Raw genomic sequence first — 14,489 nt, forward strand, 5'->3', positions numbered from 1 at the left:
GTAGATGTTTTGGATGAGGGATGACTGATAGGCTGAGTGGCCTTCTGTAATCTTGCTTTTTCTTATGACTAGTGAATATGCTTGTGCAATGTTTATCACAAGAATGTGTAATTTTACGTAAGGTAAATTGTTTGACTAGTTATAGAAATTAATATATAGTTTGCATGTAGCAAAATATTATTAAATAATTCTTATCATTTTCAAGTGACCATTTTTTTTTTTTTTTTGTTAAAAAAAGGTAGTGGAAATGGAGGATGATGGAGAACCACAATTTAGACCTTCCCATTGGGCCAACACAGAATGAAATATTTCTTGACACACAAAGGTAAGATTAACATTAAATCAACTGAAATGTTTTTTTTAACTTTGACCTTTTAATTATTTCTAGAAATGGTGTTTTCAGTGAAAATTGTGTGTTAATGTCCAGTGTTTCAGGTTTTACTATTTTATTTTTTGATACTGACAGATTTAATAAGAAATAAGTTATGATTTTTGTAATTTTGTTACTCAGCAGAATTTTAAGTTTTAGTGAGAAAGAAAGAAAACATGTAACCTGACCTGTCATTCAGTTCACTAATTGTCACTGACACTGGTGAGTAAAAAGCAGCTCAAACACAATTCACATAATTTACAGACCACCATTATAAGGAACTAGACTTCTTTTTACTTTGTCTTTTTTTCAAGGTAAGTAATGAAAGGGGTAATCCCTTGAAATTGCTCTGCACTACCAATATTTTGGTGTCTGTTCCATTATGTGAATGTTGTGTTAGCATATTTCTACTTCCTCAGTTGATCCATTGCAACTATGAAAGTTTGTGTTAAGTTATTGTCAGCAATGAGTGTGCTTCTCAGAATTGTAATTGGCTTAGGTAGTAATGTATCTACAATTTTGAGGAAGATCCTTATAAATCCTAAACTGTTTCTATTTATAAGGCAGTGACTCGTTAAGCAGGCAGTACAAAGTATGAGTTAGGGAAAATTTTGTTTTTATAGTGTCATGAAAAAGTTAAGTTTTAATTCTGTTTTCATAACAGTACATTGGAATTATATGACATTTGCATTTATTTATTGACAGTACTCACTATTTCATATGTATGAGGAGTAGAACTGAAATGAATGTACATTCATTTTTGACAATGTTCAGGAAGGGTAAAAATTATATATATTTTAATATTTAGATAATTTTTACTCCTTTATGGAAAAGGAGTTTGCCTCCTTTTCTTATTTGGCCTTTAGTATTTCTTGAACAGTTTAGAAACAAATTTAGGTGAAAATATTAGGATAATTTAAGTATATTTTAAATTCATTTAATCTTCACCAAATTAGAGTAGTTTCAGTAGGGGAATAAGTTGGTGGTGCGCAAGAAAATTAGCTCCATCCATAATTGGAAACAATAAATAGAAGTTTATAGACCAAGGTAGAACTTGGAGGGTCTTAAGATGCTGTATAATGAAACCTGAAGTTCTTCTTGAGGATTGTGCTTTCTTTCCTTGTCACTAGTTTTTTGTGATGAGAGAAAAAAATTTCATTGTTTTAAACAACTTGTCTGCTGAATAATTCTGAAGAATGAACTTACCCTGTGGAGACAGGCTCAGTCAGTTTCACCAACCTTGTAGCCATAAAAGTATACATATTGTAATTTTGAATATACTAAGTGTATCTTCATGAAATTTGGTAAACTTTTAGTAAATGCCACAAGTATGTTGTACACATAAAATTAGGTTTTTCAACAAAGTATTTTTCAAAAGATTTGTTTGTGAATTTAAGAAGTATGTATGAGTTAATGTGTGTGATGGTGATTTTTATATTAATAATAAAAATACTTCTTTTCATCTTACAATTTTCATGTTTCATATGTTTAACCTCTAGAAATTCCTAGATGATTAGAAATTTTTTTTTGTAAAATTTTTTACTTTATCTCTTATTCTCTCTACCCAAACACCAACTGTTAAAAAGTTAAATGTGAAATAAAAAATATATTTTTGTATAGAATGACTAAAGATTATAAAAGACACTTACAGTTATTTATTCTAAACCTCCTTGGGCCTCTAACAGTTTCACATCTGCTGTCATGTAATTTTGTTTTATTGCTCTTTGAACTAGCAAAAAAAGTAATGAATCTCCTAGTGAGAGCGTATGATAAATAAACTATTGAGTTTCATCAACTGACAGGTCATGTGCATTCCTTGAGAAACTTATCCAATTTTTAAAAAATTTAAGTTAACTATCCCAGTAAATTTTATTGTTATTTTTAGTTACTTTTGTTAAAAAATGTATAACAGGTCATGCACATTCCTCGATAAACTTATCCAATGTTTTTGAAATCTAAGTTAACTAGCCCAATAAATTTTATTCTTATTTTTAGTTACTTTTATTAAATAATAATAATAAAAAAAACAACCAAGAAATTTAACACTTTATCTTTCAGGCCTTTTACACTTGGATGTGTGGTTTAATAAGCCTATTTTTTTTTCTCACTGTGTTGGTTTTCCAAAAATAATTCATGTAGTTTTCAAATGTACATTTTAGAACACAATATACTAAGCATTAGAGTAGAATGTCCCAAAATGACTATAATTTATTTGGCTTTCTAACTAACCACTTATAACACTAATAGCTGGGTTTTGATATCCATGATGGGCACAGTGCAGATAGCCTATTGTGTAGCTTTGTGCTTAATTACACACAAACAAGCTAACTAACTAAACTATGAATAGATTAAAAGTTTCATTACTGTTTTGAGCAACATCTTTAATCTAAACACATCATGCTCTCCTTGCAAAATATTGGGGAGAAACAAAACAATTATCTGATTTATGTAGCTTAGAATATACTTTTTTATATTGGTTATGAAACGTCCAAAAGTAAGGTTGAAGAATATTACAGACACTTCTTAAAAGACTGAGGATATGAGGAAGATCTGTTGGATGATATCTAAGTTAAGGAAAATAGAGTTTGGAATTTTATATTGTGGCTTGTCAGTATTTGTAACGTGTTTTTGATTAGTTGAAAAAGGGAAAAGAAAAATCTGAATGAGAAGTCAGTGTGCCACTGTGTCATGTGACTCAGAGGTGCAGATTGAGAAATTTAACTATTTTTTTTGAAATTAAGAAATTAAATCTTAGTTTATTATACATTTTGATGCTACATTTATTAACATACATTGATAATAAAGAAGTTAAATTAAATTTTGCATGTAACTGTAAAAAGTTCATAACATGCATACTTTGACCCTCCCGTGTCTGTAGGGCAGGGTTTGTGGGGTTACATTTCTGGAAAACTGCTTTCAAAAAATTCAGTCTTGGAAAGTCAAAGATTTTTTTTTGGGATACTTTTGTTTAATTAATTCGTTAAATTTCTTATTGTTAAGGCCCTGGCCCCCACAAATGTGTTGGATATGAGCTAACTCAATTTGGCTCACTGCTTTGTCAGTCAGGTGTATTCTCATGTGAGTTCTCTGTTTTTTCAGAGCTGGCATGTGAGTTGCAGTTGCTGCTTAGTAATGGTTTAGTTAACTGTATGTTTAGTTCTTAAGTGCTATATTGAAAATGCTTTAAATTCGCATAAAACTTCCAGACAAGTGCCATTTTAATGATAGATGGTCAAAGGTTGTGTGTTATGTATGCAGAAAATTTTAATAAAACACAAACACAATGGTGCTGCAATTCTAAAAAGGATACAGAACAAGACATATTGGTTCAAATTACAGATGTTTTTCACTTCATGCAGCATGAAGAATGTTCCAAGCATCATCTTAAAAAAAAATAAAACTCCAGATGAGTGTATCCAAAAAATCCTTAGGATTTAAACCTGTTGCTGAGCATACTTGCCCTTTTAGCCATGGAGGTGTAATAGTGTGGTAGTCAATCCCACTATTAGTTGGTCAGCAGATAGCCTTAGTAGCTTTGCTACAAACAAACACATTTTCTAATTTTTATCTTATTCATTCCCTAAAGATTTTCAAACTTTCTAAGATAAAGTTATAAAAAGTTTTATGAAATTGCTGTTCTTCTAATTGTTATGTTGTTTGACTTTAAATTTAGTCTACTTGTAGAATATCCAAAATACTAGGTTTTTACTTTGGCTAAGTATGCATTTGCTTACTAAACAAAATAAGCCACGATTATTCAATTTCTTTGGTGTACTGTAAAAAGTAATGTAGAGGCTGAAGTACTATGTTCAAATGACATTAAAACAATTTTTTTCAGTTTGTTCCAAAATGTTTGAGTAACTGTGTGGTTATAGATACAACACTCGATGGTCTTCAACATTGTTATAAGCAGTTCTGAACATGTAAAATAATGTTAAATTGTCTGGAATAATGCTAAACAGAATTTGCTGTTGATATATTTTTTAATGCAAAATTTAGACCTATTGAAATAAAACTTCTGGAAAAGTGTACACAGTATTTTGCAACACGTGCCTGATAAGTGAATATATATCTTTCACTGTTCTTAAACATTCAACAATACATAAGCTTAATGTATATAACTTTAGAGATGTTGAAAAACTTCTTACATTTGACATCATAGCAAAATTATAAAGTTTTTAAAGAAACTGTAATCTGTGCAAAAGTGGGAGATAAGTGTAATAAAACAAAATTACTGTAAATAAACAAAACTGGCTTATGCATTTCAAAGGTTTCACTAGAATTTTTCTGTATTTTAAATGGTATTAAGCTATCATATTAAGCCTAATGAAGAGCAGTTGTTTGAAATGTTACTAGATAAAATAAATTTTAAAAACTCCAACTGAAAATCATGTGCAGTATGCAACGTTGAATTTGTCAATCATTCAGATTTAATAATTTTTTCATATTACATTTTAGGCAAACTACAACACATGGATCAAATGCATAATGAATAAATTATTGTAGTGTTGCTCATTTTTGTCAGGAAATGAAAGGCAAGTGAAAGGATGTGTTTTTATTAACTCCTTTCCTATGGGCACCCTTTCCTGTGCATGTCACAATATTTTACTTAGTTACATTCAAAATTTAATTTCTGGCCCCTCCTTTTTTTTAATATCTAATATATTTACATGCTGCTAGTGAGAGAACCTGTTGTTAAAATATTTGAATCCCACCACTGGGTTAGTGCAATATGCAAATGCCACAACATTCTGCTGAGGGTTAACATTTCTCTGCCCACAATACCATTACATTGATGTGTGTTGCAATAAATAACAATGCTAAAGGACAGGAAAAGATAATAAAACATTAAAATGAATTTATATGAAAATGTAAAGACACAGTTAAGAATATAATCAAAAGAAGATGTTTTAAGACTATTTCATGAAATATTAAGAGGTATGTAAATTTTTCGTATATCTTAATTATAAGCATTTCATTGTGCTATACTATAGTCTAAGTTGACGACAGTAGCTACAGTTAGTAATATCATAGTAAAAGTGAAAATAAGTATATAAAAATTTACCTAAAATTAAAAAAAACTTGATATTCATTTTGGAGGTTCTAGGGGTTATGCAAATGAAATCTGAAAACTATAAGATGGAAAAAAAGTATTTTTATGCTCATGTTGTTTTGTTAGTTACACGAGATGTTACTAAGGTATAGACCTGTAAATTTAGAATTTAGGAAAAAATTTTCTTAACAATTTTAATCTGTTAATTTTCTTCTGTTATTTCCAGTGCAACTGCAAGCACCAGTACCTTACCTACTTCTGATGAAAAGCTACAAACAAATATTTCAGTTGAAGTGGACCTTCCCGAAATAAAGGCAGAAGAAGGAAATTTAAGTCCACTTGATTATCTTCCTTCTTTCTCAGAGCCTCCTATATTTGAAGAAATGCCAGAGCTTGAACCTCAAGGAGAGACAGGTATTATAATTTCTGCAGCTAGGATTATTTTAGTTTCTGTACTGTAAAGAAAATCCAATAACATTTTCCATCGTACAAAAGGTGAGTTTTTATGCTTGCAGTAGAAAGCTAATTTCAGTAAGAATATAATATTGAGAGTATAATAACTTTCCAGTTGGTCATTATTCTGTTTCTTTATACTGTTTGCTGAGGAATAAGATACTTTAATTAGGCCAAATAAAAATGCGTGTGGTTCTAGCTATCCCGCTGACCCTATGAAATCCATGCTAACTCTATACATTTTAGTGTTCCTTTCAAAAAATAAAAATAAAAATACCAACCTGCAGTTATAATAGGACAGGATTTGAAATAAAAAAAAATTCAAATAACAAAATGTGAGTACATCGATTAAATTTGTTTGTCTGTACCCATGTTTGTAGTGTGTTAGACTCTAAAATCTGCCCTACTGAATGTTTTTTAAAATGTGTACCTTTTTCAACTCTAAACCATGTAGAGTGCGTGATGCTCTTGAATTTCATTTCCTTCAATATAAAGTATTTCATAGATGACCGTGGAAAATTTGCAAAAAGAACTTAAAACAGAATCTGATGCTTTACTAACTCTCTCAACATGGGCTTGGTCTGTTTGACCGACCAAGTGATTTCTTTGTACTCATTTAAAATCTTTACAGATTTAATAGTTTTAACTTTCAATATAGTGTGTATATCTTCACAAAATTTGGCAATCTTTTGGTTAATATTATAAGTCCTTCACATACAAAAAATCATATTTTTTAGTAAAGTATTTTTAGTAAAATAAAATAAAGATTTATCCAAGAATATATTGAGTATTTGTTTTGAATAGTCCATGTGCAAAGTAATTTTAATTGTTAAAATTAAAAATACTTCTCCTCATTTCAAATATCTCTAATTTCCTTTGTGTAATCCCTAAAACCTCCTAAATGCATTTCAAACGTTTTTTTTTTCAGTAAAACTAATTAATTTTGTTATTTTCTCTAACCTATCTCAAAACAGAATAAACATGACAAACAAGAAATAAAATACTTTGACAATCGACAGCAAGAAAAAAAGAAGATTGGTTAAGATAGTTAACTCCAATTATTATATACTAATGATTGTAATACATTTAATAATTTTTAGTTAGTTAAATAATGCACCAAACAATATAGACTAATAATTTGCAAAAAATAGACAAATTACCTTACCTCTCGATATTTTTCAGGTTTTCTAACTATGCGACAACAGACGTTACAAATTCATCCAAGCTAGTTGTTAACTTTCTCACAGGGACAATGTTGGTACTCTGAATGGAATACACATTTAACCATTCAGAACATAGTTATACAATACATCATTTGATATGTGAAAACCTTGACTTTCTATTGGTTATAGATAATATATGATTAAACATAAGAGAGAACTATTAACAAAACTTGAAAGAGAGGGTGTGGCAGGAGGGGTTTGATTTTCTAACCGATAGCTCTGTAACCAAACAAAATTGAAGACTATAAAAAAGTATATGGTTTGTCAGAGCAATGAGGATTTTTTAGTGAGCAACTTACGATTATTTTTGTACTTTTCCAGGGGGTGGTGGATAAAATAGAGGAGACAAGATGCCTAGATCAAATGTGTCATGTGTCACACTATGGGAAATTCAGGATTTGATAATATTGCCTTCTTTTTCCTCTTTAATTTATACACCACCTCTCTGAGAAGTTCAAAATTTAATGTAAATTACTCACTATAATTTCCAATATGGTACATTAATCCTCTTGCATATATAGCTATTCTTGTTCAGTGCTGCCCTATATATACATGTGCAAAATTTTTTGCACGAAACAAGACTTGCACTCCCTCTTACCCATGATTATTGTAGTTCCACTGCATCTCGCATGCAAATTGTCATGTGACAACCCTCCACCAAAAGGAGTGAGACATGACATCCTAATCCTTTCTACTTTATTCGATTCTAATGAACTATCACTTCTTGTTTGGTAGTGCTACAGTCAAGACTTGTTTTGCTTGTGCTCTATTCACTCATTTTTTTAATATTAATATCACACAAAGTGGAAAGAAAATTCCTAAATTTTACTATTGTTTTTAATTTTATAGTTTTCTGTGCAAGAAGTTAATATGACCACTTTGGAGGTTATACCACCTGCTCTTATCACACTTACATAGGCTTCAGGTTGGGGGAACTCGACTGAGGAATTTTTGGCCTTTATTCATGGAAGTTTGTTTATTATCTGAGTTGAACTTATTCTTCCAGTAATGGTCTACTTCTTCTTGAACAAGGCAAACTATGTCATGATAACAAGGATTTTGATGGCCTTTTTTCTCTTCCCACTTATGCCATGCCTTCCTATGCCTCTCCTGTAGAATCTGCCATGCCTTATTCAACCTTTTTTAGACATGATTTCTCAGGTATGTTCATTTTATCCATTTCTCTCATTACCTATAATTCTGTTCCTTCCTTATTACTTGACACTTCTTTCTCTCAGTATTTGTTTTTTCTCCTTCTCCTGACATCAGAGTGCATGCTGAGCAGCTTGTTTTACAGTTGGGAGCTGGAGGTAGCATGCCTCGCCATCCGTGGGCCATTGATCAGTTTGCTTCAATTTACCAGCAGGCAGATTACCCCTTTCTTGATTCTCGACAGTTAGAATCACTACTGTCAATTTGGGGGGCTGACCGTGACAGTCCTGTCCATTTATACCAGGCCTAGGTTTTCCATCTTTGTCTTTCCCTTATGACTCTTCTATGGTATTTTACCACCATACAGCTCCTTTCTAAGAAACTCCACCATTCTCCTGAGGGAGTTTTTAGGGATACCTTTTCCCTCTTTACCTATACATTTTCACGATTGTTCTCCTCGGCTCTCTCTCTCTTCACATATGGTTTCTTTGCTGTTGGGACCTTCTTGGGGGGGGGGATGCTGTCTTGTCCCAGGTGCATTTACTGTCAGCTTACCTTTGAGACTTGCAGATAGTTCCATTTCTCAAAAAAGTTTGTTTTGGGGGATATTCCTTAAACTTTGGAATCATTCAATGCCATCATCCTTGGTTTATTGTTTGTCTCAGCCTGAGCCCTTGCAAACCCATGTTCCTGTTCCACTTCAGACACACTCCTCTTCTTTACCTGTTCCTCCCACTAGGGGTTCCACCATTTGTCATTTTTATTGATGCAGATCTCATCGTTGCCAGCAGTACTGATGACTATCTTGTGGGTTCTGGTCCAGTGGGGGCTGGTTTGACCGATTTTGTTCCCATATGGTAGGAATTCATTGCCAATCATTGGGTTCTTCAGATACTGTCAGAAAGTCTTGTCATCCAATTCCTTTCCCCACCCTTGTTGTCTCCCACACCCATATCCCATCCATTACCTCAGGATTCTATTACCAGTCAACATCTGTCTGAGGTGGTCCAGACTCTTCTATCACAGAGGGCTATTGAGCCTGTCAGCCATCCTTCCCCAGGCTATTTGTGGTACCCTAGAAAACCGGGTAATGGAATCCTATGATTGGTATGTCCCGCTTCAGTCAATTTCTGGATTTATCCCATTTTACAATGGAGTCTTTCTACACAATACGGTGGGCTTTTTCTTTGGAATTGTGGATAACTAAGGTAGATGCCTCGAATGCCTATCTATATGTTCTATCTATAGATCTATCTATCTATTTCTCATTTGTGCAGATGCTATCTTTGGTTTGTTCATCGTGGGATTGTGTACCAGTTTTGCGGCTTACCCTCTGGGCTTGCTTTTGCTCCATAATTATTGTGTTGGGGTCAAAGATTTTGCCTGACTTGTACATACATGGGAGTTGAGCTTATACCACTACATGGACAACTTGCTTCTGTTAGCTCATTCCAAAATGGATTCTTCTCATCACCCATCTCCTTCTTTCAGAAGATGCTCGAGCGAGTTTGATTATCAAGTTAGAAAACTCTTTCTTGTCTCCTACAAAATATCTTGTCCACTTGGGAGTTTTGTTTAAACTCCCATTTCAGTCGGGCCCACCCTTCTCCTCTTTGACTCCATTTGATGGAGCTTTCAGTTCTTCATGCACTTGCTGCTCCCTCTCTTCCTGCTCATGAGGTTATATAACTTTTGGGGACATGGACTTCTATGGAAGCTCTTATCCCCTTGGGTCAGGCACATATTCAGTCTCTTCAGTGAACTCTGCATGACCAATGGAATCTTGCTTAGGATCCCTTGGATTCTCCATTTCTCTTCCTCTTTCCCTTGTTGAAGATCTGCACTGGTGGTTGAACAAGGCCCACACATTGTTGGGTGTATCACTTTCTCCTCTTTGCCCAGATTTGCATATCTTCACCGATGCTTCTCTACTTTGTTGAGGCTTGTGGGTCGATCAGCTGGAGGGTTTTGGACTGTGGTCTTCGATCAGTCTTACCATATCAACATCTTGGAGCTTCTGGTGGTACAACGGGCTTTGAATCAATTTCTTTCTCTAGTCAGGAATCAGATTGTCATGATCCATTCTAACAATTCTACAGTGATGGTTTATATCAACTATCAAGGTGGTACCTCTACTAATTCCTTTTGTGGTCGAACTGTGGATCTACCTTTTTCGGTCCACAAGCTTGGGATACATCTCTTGGTGTGTCATGTTTTGGGTGCTTTCAACCTTGTGGCAGATTGTCTTTCTAGACCGGACAAAATTTATCCCACAGAATGGCCTCTCAAGCCTCATGTTCTCTGGTGGCTATGCTAACAGTGGGATATGCCTCTTCTTGATCCTTTTGCCACCTTTTCTCAATACCAAATTACCTTCTTTTTTTTTTTTTTGGTATCTGGTTCCTCATCAACAAGCCCTAGCTGTCAATGCGTTCAGCCAGGACTGGGCAGACCGATACCTTTATGTTTATCCTCCAATTTATCTTCTTCCCAGGGTAATTTTGATCATCCATGGCACTTTATGTCAGGTTCTTCTGATTGCTCCTTACTGGCCGGCACAACCCTGGTTTTCTCGACTAATTCAACTCCATACTGCTCCTCCATCCTCATCGTCTTCTTCCCAAAATCTGTTCCTGGTGTTGTCACAAGAGGTCAGGCACCTTATCTTCTCCCTGGCATCTCACCTCCATAGTCCATTGGAGAGAATTCCTCAGGCTGGTGTGTGGATTGCTCCTCATATGTTCATCTCCCACTATTTGTACTGGGTGGCTGTTTCTTGCTCGTCTGGATACCGACTTTTGCACGTTGCCATCCTTCAAACTTTGGTGGGACTGTGACTGGGTAAGTTCTCTTTTTTTATATACATTTTACTTTCTTTCAGGGGCATGCCCCTTTTTTACTGTTAGGATCCCACTCTTTGGCAAGTGTTGCCTGTCCAGGTATACTTAATGCATCACAAATCTGCACTGTAAGATCATGCTGCTTTCATAATGTAATACATTCCTATGGCATATAATGCACCTTGTTGAGATGGGGTGTTCTACAAGATTGCTCATAGGTTTTTACCCTCATTATATTTACTTCATGGTAAAGCCATGGGTAAAGCCAAAGTGGATAGCCGCCCATTCCTTCCATCCTTTAGATTGAATAAATCAGTGTCGGTCTGCATTCCAAAATAAGGTTTTTGTGGTCACCTACTGCACTTCTCTGGTGTTGAATATAACTAAAAAGTTGACATGCATACTTTGACCTACCCATAGTGAGAGGGCTAACAAAGAAATGTAAATTATTTAATTTTATTTATGTATGACTTTATTATTTATATTGTATGTACAAGAGATACGTACATTTATTTCATTTGATTCATATATAAATTTTATTTATATTTTCATTTGATGAATACATAAGGGTAAAACTCTGTCAGCAGTTTATTTTATATACAGTTGTAAACAGCAGCTTTCAATACTTTTGAATCACATCTAAATATAAATAATATTGTATCTCGCCCCCCCCACCAAAGGTTAATTTAATAATAATAATATATAATATTATGGGTTTATTGCTTGTCAAAATAAAAAGGTATTTCCTTCTAACCTTCTGTATTTTGAAAATTGATGTAACAGGAACCACACATTTTTATTTGGCCATAGCATATTGAAAAAAGAAAATAAGCAATTAAGTATGTTGACTTCAAAGTGAAGAGAATGAAGAAAAAATTTAAAATATGTAGCAATTAAAGTAATATCTTTAGGTTTGATAAATGCTTTATGCAGCATACTATTCAGAGAATTAGGGAATTGAATGAAAGCAAAGGATATGAAATTTATGTTATATGTTAATTACTTGCTATTTCATTTTTAACATTTTTTAAACTTTTTCCTATTGGCACCTGGAGGGAGAATTGATTTCTTGTTTTGGGAGTCTGGCTTGACCCTGCTGTTAGTTGTTTGAATGGTTTCCAATCAGATTGCCATTTGTAGGGAACTTTCTGTCATTGAAATGATGGAACCATTGCCACAAAGTTTGGGTTCTTGTGATTACTCGCTAGAGACCATTCCTGTTTTACCATGATACCTTGCAATAAGTTTGTGCTATTCTAAATTGTACTTGGCCAACAGTTAAATACGACTATTATAACTGGAATTTTGAGAGATTTGCTAAGTGAAGTGAAGAAACTAATTCTACTGCAAAGAAGAGGTACAACACCTTACTCATACAGAATAAATACCCTTAGTGACAGTCTTAAACAGTCTGTATAATGCTTTTTTGACTCTGGGTTGATGATAACTTCATAGAAATGGTACCAGTTTTACTTTATCTGGAGATAAAGTAAAAATAATGCAGCATTGAAAGAGGAAAGTCTGAAACATGTTAAAGAAAATCAAGTCTAAATAAAATAATGTCTGCTTTCAGATAATCTCAATAAAAAAAAGTAGTCTTCCTGACAAAAGCAAAATGGCTTCGTCATAATAATTAAAGGAATTTTATTAATATAACCATGTTTTTATAAATATGGTTTTTATGTTTATACTGTAAGGCATGTTGTTAGGTCATTTATGCATACAACTAAAAGCTTGTTATGTGAAAATACTTTTTCTTTTACTTTGAAATTATGTATTTCATATGTCTTATAACAAAAAGTATTTGTAATAAATGAGTTAATAACCTTTTTAATGCATCAAACTCTGTTGAACTCTCAGAAGTTTTTGCTGTGCTTCAATATAATTTCCAAATATAACTAAATTTGTAAAATTTTTTGGTGTTATGTATAAGTTCAACAGTGTAATTAGTCTATGTTTAGAAAATTATATTTTCAGCATCTTGCATCTAAATTTATTTCATACTATATTTTAGACATGAATGTTTTTCTTTTTTATGGAGCTGACTTTACAAAATATGAATATGATGATCAGATCCATTCAGTACCACTAAAAAAGTTCCACTTGAAGATTAATCACACTTTATAAAATAGATGTTCCAGGCGATTATACTCAGTATGATGCATGATTATGCACTGTTGCTTAGACACACTTTCCATAGATTCAACTGAACATAGACATCAGATACCAAGATAAAGTTTAAATAAACCAAATGTACAGATATCCGTAAGTGTGTGTTCAGGTGATTTCATGGGCATGTTAGAGGGTGAGGATGGTATATCAGTTTTGTTCTATATAGTTTATAGAAAAACTGCTGTGGATTTAGACGTGATTTCATGCTCTATCTTGTTGTAGCTTTACTTTCTTGGCATCCTGGCCATACATTGCAGGAATTTCATCTCATGTAGTTGTTGTCAGTATGTTCTTAATTTATAGTAACTAGAATTTACTTTGTATGATTTCTGATGTTTAAACTTCTTGTTATAGAAAAACCTGAAAACCAATCTAGACAAAAACATGTTACATTTTGTGCCATGTTAGACAGTTCCTTATAATTTTCTGGTTGGTAGCAAATTTTCTCTTTGTTGTTGTATTCTTTCAAGTACACGTAGGTCCAGTTCAGTGTTGTAACAAAATTTAATTTTTATATACAAGGTATTTTCTAAAGTTTTTTTGCAGCTTATCTTTCATCAATTGTTTGGAAAGCAATATGTGTGTTCATGGCTTATGTTTCTTTACAAGGGCAAGATCTTTGTGAATTATCATGTGCACAGTTAATAGGGATATGTGCAATTAATTAGGAATTACATCATTGGTGAATAAACGGTTTTATGAATGAACTATCATGCAAACTTTAGTAGCAGTAGTCTTGCATGGAGTAGGATGCTGTTTAAATGGTTTTACATTCTGATGTGGATGTGTTATTCTCTTCTTATCTGTGCTATTCACTGTAAGCTTTATTTATATAGTTGTCTATGAAAATGGTGGGACCTGGGATTCCATTTCTACTGTTTAACTGTGTGAATATCTTCCACCATTTTAATGTTAAATAGTTGAGAGTTCACTATAAACCAAACATATTGGTGTAAAACACTGTTTCCTGTGGTGCAGATTGTTCTTATAAAATGCTATTAGACCTCTGTATAACACATACATATTCAAAGAATGTTTAAGATTAAAAGTTACAACCTAGATTTTCAATATTAATTTTGCTTTTTTCTATGTATGCTTAGCTCATTACACAAGTCCTGTGGACCCAAATCTGTTTTCTCCAGGTTTGAATCTGACATCTGATAATGATGTTAAAGGTAAGGCTTCTAAGTTTTTTTATATATATATATATATATATATATATATAA

At 33.1% G+C, this 14,489-nt stretch overlaps 1 protein-coding gene across 5 annotated transcripts in view; it reads left to right on the forward strand.

Annotated features, from left to right (window-relative positions):
* The window catches only part of LOC106470595, an 81,353-nt gene that overhangs the window by 7,528 nt on the left and 59,336 nt on the right, over positions 1–14,489 (forward strand). For all 5 annotated transcript variants that reach the window (XM_022399209.1, XM_013931158.2, XM_022399212.1 and 2 more), the window contains exons 2-4: positions 239–325; positions 5,650–5,837; positions 14,364–14,438. In XM_022399209.1, the coding sequence (XP_022254917.1) occupies positions 255–325; positions 5,650–5,837; positions 14,364–14,438 (334 nt within the window). In that variant the 5' untranslated portion in view covers positions 239–254. The remainder of the gene's footprint in view (positions 1–238; positions 326–5,649; positions 5,838–14,363; positions 14,439–14,489) is intronic.

Source organism: Limulus polyphemus, unplaced genomic scaffold, assembly GCF_000517525.1.
Source record: "Limulus polyphemus unplaced genomic scaffold, Limulus_polyphemus-2.1.2 Scaffold4106, whole genome shotgun sequence".
Lineage (NCBI taxonomy): Eukaryota > Metazoa > Arthropoda > Merostomata > Xiphosura > Limulidae > Limulus > Limulus polyphemus.